This window comes from Dermacentor albipictus, chromosome 6 (genome assembly GCF_038994185.2).
Source record: "Dermacentor albipictus isolate Rhodes 1998 colony chromosome 6, USDA_Dalb.pri_finalv2, whole genome shotgun sequence".
Lineage (NCBI taxonomy): Eukaryota > Metazoa > Arthropoda > Arachnida > Ixodida > Ixodidae > Dermacentor > Dermacentor albipictus.
In genome coordinates, this window is record NC_091826.1 from 102,958,928 (window position 1) to 102,974,103 (window position 15,176).

The window sequence follows — 15,176 nt, forward strand, 5'->3', positions numbered from 1 at the left end:
AATAAAAACCTCACTAAGAAATAGTGATTAGGGCAACAATTTTTGGCGAGAAATCCAAAAAAGAAATTCGGGCTTTCAAATGTGTCTTCCTCAAGCGCAATAGCTTGCTCTTCACGCAGTGTTGAAAGCTTAAAAAGCAAATCAACGAGAGGAAAGCGCTATAAAACCGACCGGTTGATGACTTACCTCCCCCTTAAGATATCAAGCCCTGCTGCTTATAGGCTGATGTCAAAGATTTTCCCACTACCTACGTGATCGCGCCTTAAACAAATTATCAATGGAATGCCTTGAGAGTTCGGTTTTAACAAGATTTCGCTTAACAGCATTGGTACACTTATGAAACAAATGGAGTAAGCTGCTGTGGAATCCTCATACTAGTGGAAATACAAGTGTGCCAAGCTGTCACATTCAACAAGGAAACATATAAAGTACGCATAAAGTATACACACACACACTATATAGCTTGGACCGTGTTCAGTTTATCGGGAAGATTTTGCAGCGCCTGTCGGCCTTCGCTCTTCCGTGCAGAAAGGGCCGCAACGTCTTCGCTGTTGTGGTGGTGTCTCACGCGGACCGCACCCCTTTTCCAAGCATCCAGCGAGTTGAAAGCTGTGCTTAAGCGGTTCTAAAGTTCTGGTACAAAGAAAATCATGCAACACATGCAACCGCATTTAACAAATGTATATGCTATAAACGAACAATGAGATGGTCAGTTTGAGTTTGTCATTCGTTCATGACAATTCGTTAAAGAAATGGTATACAGACAAGGGTCCCTAAGAGACTGCACCATGACCCTTGTTGTCATCAACTGCCATAGTTAATTTTTCAGAATATGCTACGAAATGACAGTTGGACAAAGTACTATTCATAGCTGTTATCATGGTGCTAGATTTGCTGATGATGGCTCAACATCCCATGGCAGTGCCAAAGATGCAGCAATATATTATTCTGTTTTTCAGTGTGGTGGTATTTTACAGTTTACTTATGAAGCAACCGCTACTATTCGCAAAACAAAAGTTATTTAGAGGTTTTCATGTCATACAGAAATTACATATTCATGGACTTTGTCAAAAATGTCGTTCAAGATTAGGGCAATCTGTCGGACTATTATGTAGTGTGCTAGCAGAAATCGGCGAAATAAAAATTTTTGCCCCTTTATAGGCTATATACGAGACTCCTAAAAAACTTTCCATGCTACAATGAAAGAACTACATGAAATAGCTTGATGGAGGCAAAAGGCGTAGCCCACCAGAAAGCGAACAAAAGATGGACACGACCACACAAATTGCGGGATCACAGCATACTCTTCACTCGGCTGCAAAGAACATGTGCTGAGTACCCCGATAGCACCACTCGTTACAGTATGGGTCGTTTTGCGACAAAAAATCATGCCAGGCACATGAATTCCAATTCTTTACCAGTCATCTCATCACCAAAGCTGGCGATTCGATATGCCTCAATGATAAGCCTGATCATCTTGTTGACGCCTTTTCCAAGAATTACCGTATCTCCAAAGAGGGTCTGTGTGTTCCGGATGCACATGTAGTCTGTCCTTTGCTCCAGTTTCTAGTGCCCTACGCCTTTTGCTCCCATCATGCCGTACACTCAAGCCCAACATACAACTTGGTCAACTTCATGTAGAAGCAGTTCTATATTTGATGAAAGTCAGAGGCGAGATATGCATGATGTGTACCTAAATTTCAGCATCTATAGGTTGCACACATCCAATATACCAAATAACCTATGCATCTGTTCCAGTTCATCACTCGCGTAGTTTAAGAACCACGAAGCATGTTTGTGCCAAGCTTAAATTGAGAGCAAGTTGGTAGTGTATTATGGGTGATGCAGTTTGAAGCGTCAGGTAGTGACACCTATTGCAAAAAACCATTATTCAAGCAATCGATAATGTTACAGTATGTACCCTTCTGAGCTATGTCTTCAAGCGTCCCTAATGAGCTCTACGCCTCAGCGTGATAAATTCAGAAAAAAAATGCTGGTACATTAAGTGCAATCCACAGTACACTCAAATGTTTCTCGATTAACTATGAGATCTTTTTAAAGTATTGAATGCTCTTTCCATCCATAATATGCGTTCTGCAAGGTTAGCAGTAGGGCTCCCCATTCTCATGGCCAAACTTACAGCATTTTCCTTATACATTTTTTTAAAGCGACCCATACTTGAGGCCAAGTTAGAGTAGAAGTATCTGAACTGATTACAGCATGGTGGCTGGCCAGCCTGTGCATTTTGAGTCCCAACAAAGCCATCATATGTTATAGTGAAGCAAGAAGGTCAGGAGGAAAGGAGACCAAAGGGGGCCAATGAGAACATTTCATTTGCATTTAATCTGTCATTAATTCATTCATTCGTGTATTATTGCAAAGCTATCCTTCCCTCCTTCGGCTTTCCCACTGCTGCTGCTGTCCGCCATACGGCATTGGGGAGCGGGGGGCGGGGGGGGGGGGGGGGGTTCGAGGTCCAAGGAATGGCAACGCTTGAAATTCCTTTTGCGCCCACCCTTGGATGGATGGATGTTACGCGAGTCCCCTTTAGAACGAGGCGGTGGGCTGGGCCACCAGGCTGTTGCTATTATACTGTGTAAAGTCCTTCCTAAGTTAAAAACGAAAGAAAAAAAAACATGATGAATTCCAATATTCTGATTTTCTGACGCCCTATTACAAACTATGCTTTTTTAAGTCTCCGTTTTTTGTCGTTTGTCTACTTCCACTAATCTCCAATCACGTCTCACTAATATCAATTGCGGAAATGATTACTGTCCTCCTGCTCTCGCTCAACCCAAAGCTTAAAGGAGGCCAGTGGTCAAGTAGTTAATCATGACAGCTTTACTTTAAAACTGCCAGCCCGCAATAGATTATATCAGCCTCTCCGACTTTCCGCTCGACGTTCATCGTTTCTGTGCTGCTCACTCAACAGGCCGCATACTTGCTGATCACCTTCCTAGTTCTTATCCACCACCGTGAATCAAGGCTTTTTCCTGCAAAAACAAATAACTCAACAATCTCTCAGCCAAATCATTGTCTTTCATATTCCTCAGTCATTCCTCATAATCAATTGTACTGTGAGATTCCCTCACTTCAAAACTAGTACAGTGCATATCAATCTGTACAGCTTCATTTGTAGTCTTCCCGTGTGAACCCAACGTAAAGCGACCCACCGACATTTGGTTGCCATCAAGTCTCGATTGTACCCCTGATTTCAAGCAAACAACTACATTTCCAAAGGTAGGTCCTGACACCGTTACACTTTTCCACATACTTCGGAACACTTCGTACTTACTACAGCCCCACAGCCCTGTGTTTCATTATGGCTGCATTTCATTTCCCCTTACTTCTATTGTTTTTTGCTGTTTTTCCATATATCTAGTGCCTTCGTCTATCTATATAGCAAGGTATTCACATTCTTTTACCCGAGCTATTTCCCGGCCTTGTATTGCCACTGGCTGTTCACTGTTTTCATTGAATACCATAAAACTCGATTTTCTCACGCTAAATTGCAAACCTAAATTGCAGCCTTCCTGTTCACAGATAACAGCCAGACGTTGCAAATCACTTTGCTTGTTAGCTAGCAACAAAATGCCGTCCGCATAAAATAAACCTGGAAACTGCTGCTCTGCTATTGTATCCGCTTGATTGTATGAGACTAAGCCTCATATTGCTTCCTTCTAGTGCCTTCTGCATCCTCACCATACCCTCACTGACGTCGTTCTTTTCGCTGCGCCAGCGGTGTCCGCCAACCAAAACAAAGGAAACGGGTGCCTGCGTTCAGCATGGTTTCTCCCTCGCGCTCCCTTTCACACCCAATCAACCCTCGTCACGTGCCTTTTACCCACACGTCCTTTTCTCACAGTGCGGGGTGGGGCGCGTGAGATCGCGGGAACATCGCGAGAAGTTCGTGAGGAGAAGCACACTTGCGGGGGCGTGGCTCACCATGGAGTTCGATACATCGGTATGCCGGTGCACGGGAGTTCTATATACGCGAAATTTAGCGCATTACTTTTGCATGAGAATCCCCAGGGGATTTTTCAACTCTTCGATATAGGCAATAATTTGATATATGCGGGATAGACTGTACTAGAAAAATGCGAAACAAAAGAGATACAGCAATGGAGGTTGCAGAACACTGCACTGCGAGCCTAAACTTCTGCCATTTTCCTTCTAAACCTTCCCTCAGCGTGCAGTAGAAGCGGGAATAATATAAAAACATGAATCAGAGGAAATACAAAGGAACGGGGTTCAAATGCGGCACCATATAGATCTGGACTACAACTTCCCTTCAAAACCTGCCTCCGGCATGCCTTTGATTCGTGAATATAAGAAGGCGAAGCAGAAGTGATAGAGAGAAAAGGATTCAAACACGGCGCTGTTAATCTGTACTTCCCCCAAATTACTACCAAACTTGCTCCAATGTAGATGCGAACACTGGAAGACTAGAACAATGCGAAACATAATATACAAAGATAGGGGAACAAACACGGCGCGACGACTCTGGTCTTCCTTCAATTCTTTTTCTAAAAACCTGTTCTTGCGTTGCAAGGGAATCACGAGCACTAAAAAATCTCGAAAAGTACGGGCACTGCGAGTCTGGCCATCACCCACTTTCCTTTTGAACATGCTGGCCTGATTGATGCTAAACAATATGTACAGGGAACGAGGTCTAACGGGGTGTCAAGCGTCTTCACTTCGCCATTTTCCTTCGAAACCTACTCGAGCATTACCGTGCATACGCACATTCTAGAAAAATGCAAAGCAAAGGAGTAAAGGAGAGTATAAAACGCTGCGCTATGAGCCTAAACATCCGCCACTTTCGTTCCAAACCTTCCTCCAGCTTGCCATGGATGTGCAAATAGTGGGAAAACACGAAATCGAGAAGATAAAGGGTAGAAGGTCCAAATTCGTAACGTAAGTCTGGAGTGCCCCCACTTTCCTTCAGAACCTGCCGCCAAGATATGTGAATACAAGAAAAACACGAAGCAGAGGAGATAGAGGGAAGGGGAGCGAAGCACAGCACCATAAGTCTGTACTTCCACGTAATTACTTTGCTCCACGTAACAAATTTGCTCCAATGTAGCTGTAAATGCACTGTGAAGTATACTAGAATGCCAAACAAAGAATATACAACAATAGGGAGTCAAACACATCGAGTTGAGTCTGGACCTCGCCTATGTTTATCCTAAAAACCCGCTCCAGCGTTGGAATGAATGCGGGAGCACTAGGAAAACCTAGAACGGTGTTGACACCGTGAGTTTGAACATCCGGCCACTTTCCTTCATAACCAGCCCTGCCCTGGATGCGCAAATACTAGAAAAATATTAAACAGAGTATATACACGAAAGGTGGCTAATTATGGTGCTGCGAGTCTCGATTTCTCCATTTTGCTTTCAAACCTGCTCCAGCGTTACCGTGCATACGCGAATACTAGAAAAACACAAAGGAGATACATTAAAGGAGGGTGTAAAATGTTGATTTGTTAGCCAAAACCTCCGTCGCTTTTCTTCCTAACCTTTCTTCAGCGTGTTGTGGATGCGAAAATATCAGGAAAAAAAGAAGCAGTGAATACACAGGGAAGGGGGACAACGACGGTGCCGGGAGTGTAGACGGCCCGAGTTTTGTTGCAATCCTTCTCACTGTGTCCTGTGAATTTGCGTATACTAGAAAAACGTGAACCAGAGGACATACAGGAAAGGGGGGCTGACGGTGGCCCTGCGAGTGTAGGCTTCCCTCACTGTCGTTCCAAACCTTCCTAGAAAGTGCCTTGGATGCACGAATATTAGAAAAACACAGAGGAGATACGGCGAAGGAAAGAAAATGACGGTGCCGCGACCCACTTGGAAACCTTCTAACAGCGTGCCGTCAATCTGCGAATATTACAAAAAGGTGTACAAGAGAAGATGCAGGCAAGGGGCATTGATGGTGGTGCAGTGAGTCTATGCATAGTGCAGATGGTGCAAGATAATGTAGTGCCGAACGGACCCGCGACGAAGGTGAAGCAGGCATCAAGCACTCCCCTTACCAGGGCCGCTCCCGAAGATTGCGCAATATCGGCCCTACCCGCGGCGGAGGTGAAGGAAGCGTTAAAGGGACACTAAACTGAAAAATGATTTCTTCTGCATCACTAAATTGCCGTTCCACAACACGAAAAATACCACTCTTACAACGATAGGACGTTTGGTAAGCTAGAAAGAGCGCAATAACGAAATACGGGTGGCGACGCCTACTTCAGTACCCGCACCTGGGGGCTCAGTGATGTCTTCGATTCCGATGTCATCTTCTAGGGCCTCCTAATTATATATAGCGGTACAGATTGACTACATTGTGTTCTAAAGGAGCCAAATATGAAGCATGGCAAGTTTAGGGAACCTCTATTCAGCCGACGCGGCACAAATGCAAAAACATACTTTGCAATCCCTGATGTCACGCTGATATACCGGCACTGGGGTTTCGGCGCGAAATACTATACTGATACTTGTATCTTCATTTTCTCATCTAATATTCAAACAATGTTTTTGAAATGACTCCCTGCAGGGTTCTCAAACAATGCTCCGTTAGTCTTATTTAACTTTGTTTTTGTTTCGCTTTGGTCTCCCTTTTCCCATTCCCGACTTTCGTTCCAAACCTTCCTCCAGCGTGCGCTGGACACGTGAAAAGAAATTGGCCTACTATTGCGCTTCTTAGTAATGCATACAGAACACGCAGTACAAAACGTAAGCGGTTCTGCGTATCGGATTCGGTAGCACACACTGCAATACGCCGCTATCGAGTCGCCCCTTTGGTGATAATATAGTGGTTCACAGTAGTGGAGTGGTTCACAGCAGTGGAGAAAGGGGGGGGGGGGAGAGTAGCAAATATTTATTCTTCCTTAAGAGCTGGCATGAGAAAATGCCCGGAGAACACGAGTATCCAGTAGAGGTCACGCACTCTTCACTACAGACAGTAACAGGACGAAACGCTAGAATTGTTTTTAGAGTCACCGCAACGGCACTGCGCCAGGTAAGGGGACGTATAGGGCAAGAGTGGAGGTTCCAGGAGACAGCCAGGCGCAAGCACTGCCAGAGGCGATATGTGACACAAAGGAATGTGCTCCGCAAACGGGGAAGCGATAGACGCGGCAGAGAGCCATACAGCCACGAGACGCAGAGACGAAGGAGTGGATAACCGAGGATCAGGCGCGAAGCAGTAAGGCATGCCCGCCACCGGCACCGCTGCAGTGCCGCGACAGTGGGAGAAGTCACGGCGAAGCCGGAGTGGAGGGTAGCAGCGAGAGTAACCCAAACAGCGCTACGCGAAGGAATGGAGCGAGAGGATACATTTGAACCCGTGATCCGGCTTTCGAGGACAAGGGCCATAGGGTTTCCTACAATATACTGGTGCTAACTCTGGTGCTGCAGTCGTCCTGCCATGAGGATGATGGGAGGTACGTGGATTTGTCGCATATTCGTGCTTGTGCATTCAGAAGTTTTTGCGGCTTTGTATGTTACCCTCTATAAATCTTACTGTCGTAAATTTCATAGCAATCAAAACAATCGCAACTCTAATTGAAAATGTTGAGCTTGTCGAAGTGGGCAAATCGAAACTCACGAAACATCTCAAGGTGACTGATGCCTGCGACAAATTCGTAATGGTGCCTCACATCGTTTATCGATACATGCATCTGTGGCCTAATGGTTTCAATATCCGGCGTCTGTGATTGAGGTACTGTGTTCAAATCCTGCTGTCGGACATTGTTAATGTTTATTTAACTACCAATTACACAGTACACTGTTGAAAATGGCGAGCTTACGAAGTCACAAAGCCACTTGAAGCCAAAAGGACGAAATTAGGCAAATCCATGTACCTCCCATAATTCCCACGCTGGTGCAACCACTGCTACTGCAGCTGCCGTTGACACTAGCGCCAGAGTTCTCTCGAGTAATTATTATATGAAACCTACATTATATCCGTTAGGCCGGATACCAGCAAACTATCGCAGGAGACGAAAGATCTGATCAAGAAACGCCAATATATGAAAGCATCTAACCCTACAGCTAGAATAGAACTGGCAGAACTTTCAAAGTTAATCAACAAGCGTAAGACAGCTGACATAAGGAAGTATAATATGGATAGAATTGAACATGCTCTCAGGAACGGAGGAAGCCTAAAAGCAGTGAAGAAGAAACTAGGAATCGGCAAGAATCAGATGTATGCGTTAAGAGACAAAGCCGGCAATATCATTACTAATATGGATGAGATAGTTCAAGTGGCTGAGGAGTTCTATAGAGATTTATACAGTACCAGTGGCACCCACGACGATAATGGAAGAGAAAATAGTCTAGAGGAATTCGAAATCCCGAAGGTAACGCCGGAAGAAGTAAAGAAAGTCTTAGGAGATATGCAAAGGGGGAAAGCAGCTGGGAAGGATCAGGTAACAGCAGATTTGTTGAAGGATGGTGGACAGATTGTTCTAGAGAAACTGGCCACCCTGTATACGCAATGCCTCATGACCTCGAGCGTACCGGAATCTTGGAAGAACGCTAACATAATCCTAATCCATAAGAAAGGGGACGCCAAAGACTTGAAAATTATAGACCGATCAGCTTACTGTCCGCTGCCTACAAAGTATTTACTAAGGTAATTGCAAATAGAATCAGGAACACCTTAGACTTCTGTCAACCAAAGGACCAGGCAGGATTCCGTAAAGGCTACTCAACAATAGACCATATTCACACTATCAATCAAGTGATAGAGAAATGTGCAGAATATAACCAACCCTTATATATAGCTTTCATTGATTACGAGAAAGCGTTTGATTCAGTCGAAACCTCAGCAGTCATGGAGGCATTACGGAATCAGGGTGTAGATGAGCCATATGTAAAAATACTGGAAGATATCTATAGCGGCTCCACAGCCACCGTAGTCCTCCATAAAGAAAGCAACAAAATCCCAATACAGAAAGGCGTCAGGCAGGGAGATACGATATCTCCAATGCTATTCACAGCGTGTTTACAGGAGGTACTCAGAGACCTTAATTGGGAAGAATTGGGGATAAAAGTTAATGGAGAATACCTTAGTAACTTGCGATTCGCTGATGATATTGCCTTGCTTAGTAACTCAGGGGACCAATTGCAATGCATGCTCACTGACCTAGAGAGGCAAAGCAGAAGAGTGGGTCTAAAAATTAATCTGCAGAAAACTAAAGTAATGCTTAACAGTCTCGGGAGAGAACAGCAATTTACAATAGGCAGCGAGGCACTGGAAGTCGTAAGGGAATACATCTACTTAGGTGAGGTAGTGACGGCGGATCCAGATCATGAGACGGAAATTATCAGAAGAATAAGAATGGGCTGGGGTACGTTTGGCAGGCTTTCCCAAATCATGAACAGCAGGTTGCCATTATCCCTCAAGAGAAAAGTATATAATAGCTGTGTCTTACCAGTATTCACTTACGGGGCAGAAACCTGGAGGCTTACGAAAAGGGTTCTACTCAAATTGAGGACGACACAACGAGCCATGGAAAGAAGAATGATAGGTATAACGTTAAGGGATAAGAAAAGAGCAGATTGGGTGAGGGAACAAACGCGAGGTAATGACATCTTAGTTGAAATCAAGAAAAAGAAATGGGCATGGGCAGGACATGTAATGAGGAGGGAAGATAACCGATGGTCATTAAGGGTTAAGGACTGGATCCCAAGGGAAGGGAAGCGTAGCAGGGGTCGGCAGAAAGTTAGGTGGGCGGATGAGATTAAGAAGTTTGCAGGGGCGGCATGGCCACAATTAGTACATGACCGGGGTTGTTGGAGAAGCATGGGAGAGGCCTTTGCCCTGCAGTGGGCGCAACCAGGCTGATGATGATGATGATGATGATGATGATGACATTATATCACAAAGGGAGAGCCCGGCTCGTGCTACGGACAATAGATTGCAGCAGGAACGCAAGCAGCTAGGCAAGAGCGCTGATGACCTCGTCGGTGACTGCGAGGCATGAGGGTGACATGAAATGTGGGAACGGGAGCCAATGTGAGGCCTGTGCTCTAAAACATGAAATAGAACAGACCATCATACACGGAGGGTGGGAAAATGGCGGTGCTGTGAGTCTAGGCGTGCCCCGCCTTCGCTCCAAACATATGTACCGTGGTTCATCAATCCGCGAATACTAGGAAAGCGTGAAGCAGTGGAGGTACATCGAAGCGGAGTCGAATGCGGCGCTGTGGGTGTGGAATGAGTAGGCTAATTTTGGTGACTCGGAAGCGTTCCGCGAGGCAGGCCCTTGACTTGATTAAGTCTGCACTAATTTTGTGGGTGAATTTCAATTATGTTTACAAAAGACACATTGTGCATGAGTCTGTTGAAACAAGAACACAACAAACAAATCGACTATGTAGTGACACGTGCAGCATGCCCTGAAGGTCGTATCAATGCACTAAGCGCAGCAGGTAATGCTTGTTCTTATGCCATATATATTGGAGTGTTTTTTGTGACAACGCTATCATTGCATTCATATGTTAGTCGAATATTCATGGCACCTTAATTGACATTGCCACCTTATTGGTATGTTTTGCAACAGCTGCGCAATATTTGAAAACTGGCTTACCACCCCGATCCCAGAATGAAAATCGAAATCGACATTGAACAGCTCTGTATACATCGCTGTCGCACAAACTCACCCAACTGTCAATTCTAATTAGTTTTAATTTTGTCCCTCAAAGCCGGCCGTCATTGCTTCAAACCTCTAGATTTCAATGAGTAATTATTCCTTGCATCCTGTACAAACTGCGTTGTGTGTCTTCTTATTTCGAGTAGTGCAGCCCTTTTTACTGCCCAAGAAGGTGTAAGGTACATAAATTTATTATACTAAATATTATTAAACCCAAGTAAAGCGTCAGCCATTGCAACAAGCATTTCGGAAAACAGAAATACAAAAATTAACTGCTGCACCAGAATAATGGTACAACAAAGTAGAATTCAATGCACAATCAGATGGAAAACTGCAGCACAAACAGTAGTCATAACTGAGAAGTCATGTACATTAATGTAAAGGAAACCGTTATACTACCCCTTAATGGTGCCGCATAGCACAGATGAAAAGTTGGCTGGCTGTGATGATCTAGCAGTAGTAATACGTTAAACATTTTGCTTTAGACATTGAAACAACCTGTCATGCTTTACGCTCTGGACAGGAACCAGCCAGATTTAACCACAAGTAAACCTAGAATCATAATTCAGGTTATGAAACACGATGAAGTGAACAACGTCTATATACCCTAATTTGACGAAACAGCCATAAAGTTTCCTTCTGCACCCATATTGTGCAGCAAATCAAACCTGCAGGTTAGCCGGGCATACGATGCAGTTACGACTGCCATTCCAGCACTGCAATACTGAAAACACTCACTTATCTGCGCGGCGTCATCTTCGTCAGATGAGTCTGGTGCCGGCGCCGCATCCTGTGCCACGACAGCTCCCTCTACAAAAGCAAACATTCAATTCTGTCACTGGATTCTGACACATCGGAAACAAAAGCAAATATGTTTCAGTAACATTTAACTTTCTGCTTGGCAAACCTACACAGTACCACAATTCTCACGTGTTATGGAAAGCAAGAGAGCTATACAATGCAATTCTTGTACGTTTGGACTTCGTTTCTCACACGTCTTGTCTCGGGATCAGGAATGCATTGCAGGACGTGTAGGGTGTAAGGGGGCTACCATACGAAAAAGCACAAAGACAGTAAATAATGTTTGAAAGGCGTATTCCATATGTACTTTAAAAATACAGTAGCCACATGAAAGCACTTCTAACTTTATGCGAAAAGTTGCCTACTAGTCATTTTGACAGATTAGCTGCTAACTTTCATTAGATATTGAACAGGTTTCTCGCAGCAGCTTTTACAAAACAATGAGGTATGTTCCGAAGGTTAAAGTTCGTGAATGAGGCACGCAAGGGAATGATATATGTATTGTCGCGATAGAATTGCACGCAATTTTCGCAGTTGCCAACCATAATTTCGTTAGAATTCGTGGTAGCATGTCGGCATAGAAGCACTGCCTAAATGTTCGACAAGTACATTTTATTGGATTAGCATCAGGAATGTCAAAGTGGAAAGGAGTGTGTGTGTGAAGTGTGGGAAACAAGTCGCATAGTTGCGGTAAAGAGCGCGTTAGAGAAATTGTGTGCTTGTGTGTGCACGCGCGCACCCAATGCCTGATTAGCTAGGTGCAGAAGTTGATAGTCCAGATGATAGTGCAATTCATTTGATTTGATTTCATTTATTTTCACCTTAAAGGCCAGGAGGCATTACATAAGGGAGGGCTTTATTCCTTGCAACAATGTTAGAAGAAATGTACAGAACAGTAAAGAAACAATAAACAAATGCAAGCCAAGGACAATTGTGAAAAAAAAGGAACATCATGTTAGAGTAAGGGTCGGTGGTATCGGCAATTTGGCAGTGTGGTTATTCAACATTTCGCGGAACGTTTCACGGTCATTGCATGACACGATATCTTCTGGGAGATTGTTCTAATGGGTTATAGCATCGGCAAAGAATGAAGTGTTCATGGCAGACGGTCGGGTGTTAATGTTTGCTATGGGACGACTGTGGGTTAAGCGAGATGATGTACGTAAGGGTGGATTTAACAGGGAATACCTGGAGTGTGGATGGTCATAAAAGGTGTGAAGCAAGCAGAGGCGAGAGGTGATCCGGCGGGAAGCAAGTGATGGTAGTTCAAGTGTAAGTTTTAGTGCGGTTATGCTGGTATCACGAGAGTAATTGGAAGTTGAAGCGGTCTGCGCTGGACGCATGAAAGAAGACGAAGGAAGGTGCTAGGGGAGAAGTGAGAAGGAACAAGTTGGAATAAAATGGCGGACGACACCCGTCTCACTTAGATGATGTCATTTCTGTTGCCGTTCTAGTTAGGAACGCTACATTTTGGCGCAGCCGACAGTTTTCGAAGACCAGCGATGCGGGTGACGTTTTTCGTCGACCAGGCGTCATCAGAGTCTGTTGTGTTCACCCGATACCAAGTGCACGGTGAGCCAGCGACGGACCTTCCTCTCGAAGTTAGTTCTACCGCGCTGATCAACGTGGTACTGCAACAAGCTGCAATCAGCCGCCAAGCCCTCGGGCAAACAGGATCGGTGACAGTGAATCTACAACTGCTGACACTGAGCGAACTCGTTCTGGAACCCATACGACGTGGCACCCTCAAAGAGGAAACGCCTGCCGGGAAGGTGAGCCTAGACTTGAGTGTTATGGAACTGCAAAGGAACATTATACAACAGATCGAAATAATGAGAACTTTCATCCAAGCGCTTAGTCGAGAGCAGTCAGCACGAAGTATTGTTGAACCAGATGTTTTTGAAGGAAAATCGCAAAATGCACACTACTGGCTGTGTTTTTTCGAGTACGCCTGTGACAAGAATCTGTGGCACTCCGACGACACAAAGATTTTGCATATGCGCCGCTATTTGGGCGGTATAGCCAGAAAATGGTATGACGTGCAACTCATGGATTATGGAACAACCTGTTGGGAACTGTGGAAAAGCAACTTTTTAGGGGCTTTCGAAGGCAACGCAGTAGAAAGATGGGATGCGGCACTGCGGTTCAGTTATACAGGTGGCTCTCTGCTTGAGTACTGTCTTGAGAAGCGTCGCCTGTTGTATTCTGCAGAACCGAAGCTGTCGTCTTCTGCTGCTGTAGCTTTGATAACGCAAGGGTTGTCTATCGAGATCCGTTGTCATGTCCAGCTCAAAGGTCCAAGAACGTTTGATGACCTTCTGAACTTTCTACAGACCTCAGTGCCAAGAATTACATCGAGAAGACAGCCAGATGGTAGAACAGAGCAACTTGATTCCAATCTAGAGTCATTGCCGTCAACTGAATGTGAACACAGCTTCATAAACAAATCTCTGGGAAGCGTAAATCATGACTGTGAGGATGGTGAAGAACCAATTACCGCAGTTCACGGCAACCTACTTCCACATAATCTGTCTACCGTGCATCACAAGCCCCAGAAAAAGCGCAATAACGAAATACGGGTGGCGACGTCTACTTAAGTTGCCGCACATGGGTGCTGTGACATCTTGGATTTTGATGGCATCTTCTAGGGCCTACTAATTATTGTAGCATCCCGTTCGAAGTAATTCATTTGGACTTCGCGGAGCTCAAAAAGAAGGGGGAAGGAGTCAAGCGAACGCAAGCTTTCTTGCTCTCCATAGATGAGTGCACACGGACGATTGCGGCTAAAGCTGGCAAAGAAGACGCAAACAGCGTAATAGACCTCCTCAAAGCTGAGTGTTTTAAACACACAAAGACGCTCGTCTGCGACAACGGGCCGGCTTTTCGGAGTGCGAAATTATCAAAGTGGGCGCAGGAGCACGGCATCATGATAAAGTATTCTTCTCCATACCACCCGGCAGCAAACGGCCTAGCGGAACGTGCCATACGAGACATCAAACAGTATCTGAAGATGTATCCAGACTTTGCCGGTGGCTGGAAGTGCTGTCTCGAGGCCGCTGTGAAGCATCACAACAGATCATACACCACGAGTTTAGGCTGCAGCCCTCATTTTGTAATTTCAGGTACAGCGCCCATACTTCCTGCAGATCGTGAGCTAGGTCTCCTAGAGAACCTCGAACTTGCGGAAGTAAGGAAAACTGTCAAAGAACAGGAGATCTACAAGCGCCGCATGAAGCGAAACTTTGATAAAAGGCACAGTAGCGATATACCGGACATACAGCCTGGAGACTATGTCCTTGTAAGGAAAGGAGCTGTGCCCTCAAATTCAAAATATTGCGGACCATTTCAAGTTATTAAGACTGCATGCCAGCATGGAATATTGAAGAATGTCTGGTACGCCGGAGCCTCGGGCCAAACGGAGTGCGCCGCTATTGGAAACGTATTCAAGTATTACCCCAGGAGGTGTAATTAAAAGAAATCCGGAAGAGTGAAGCGGTCTGCGCTGGACGCATGAAAGAAGACGAAGGAAGGTGCTAGGGGAGAAGTGAGAAGGAAGAAGTTGGAATAAAATGGCAGACGACACCCGTCTCACTTAGATGATGTCATTTCTGCTGCCGTTCTAGTTAGGAACGCTACAGAAGTTATAAACCGAGAAGCGCGATTTCGTATTGCTTCTATGTCATAGATTAGACATGATTGGGGAGGGTGCCAGATAGATGACGCATATTTC

At 45.0% G+C, this 15,176-nt stretch overlaps 1 protein-coding gene across 5 annotated transcripts in view; it reads right to left on the bottom strand.

Moving 5' to 3' along the window:
- The window catches only part of LOC139061314 (uncharacterized), a 101,662-nt gene that overhangs the window by 56,547 nt on the left and 29,939 nt on the right, over positions 1-15,176 (bottom strand). For all 5 annotated transcript variants that reach the window (XM_070541152.1, XM_070541149.1, XM_070541151.1 and 2 more), the window contains one exon: positions 11,384-11,455. In XM_070541152.1, the coding sequence (XP_070397253.1) occupies positions 11,384-11,455 (72 nt within the window). The remainder of the gene's footprint in view (positions 1-11,383; positions 11,456-15,176) is intronic.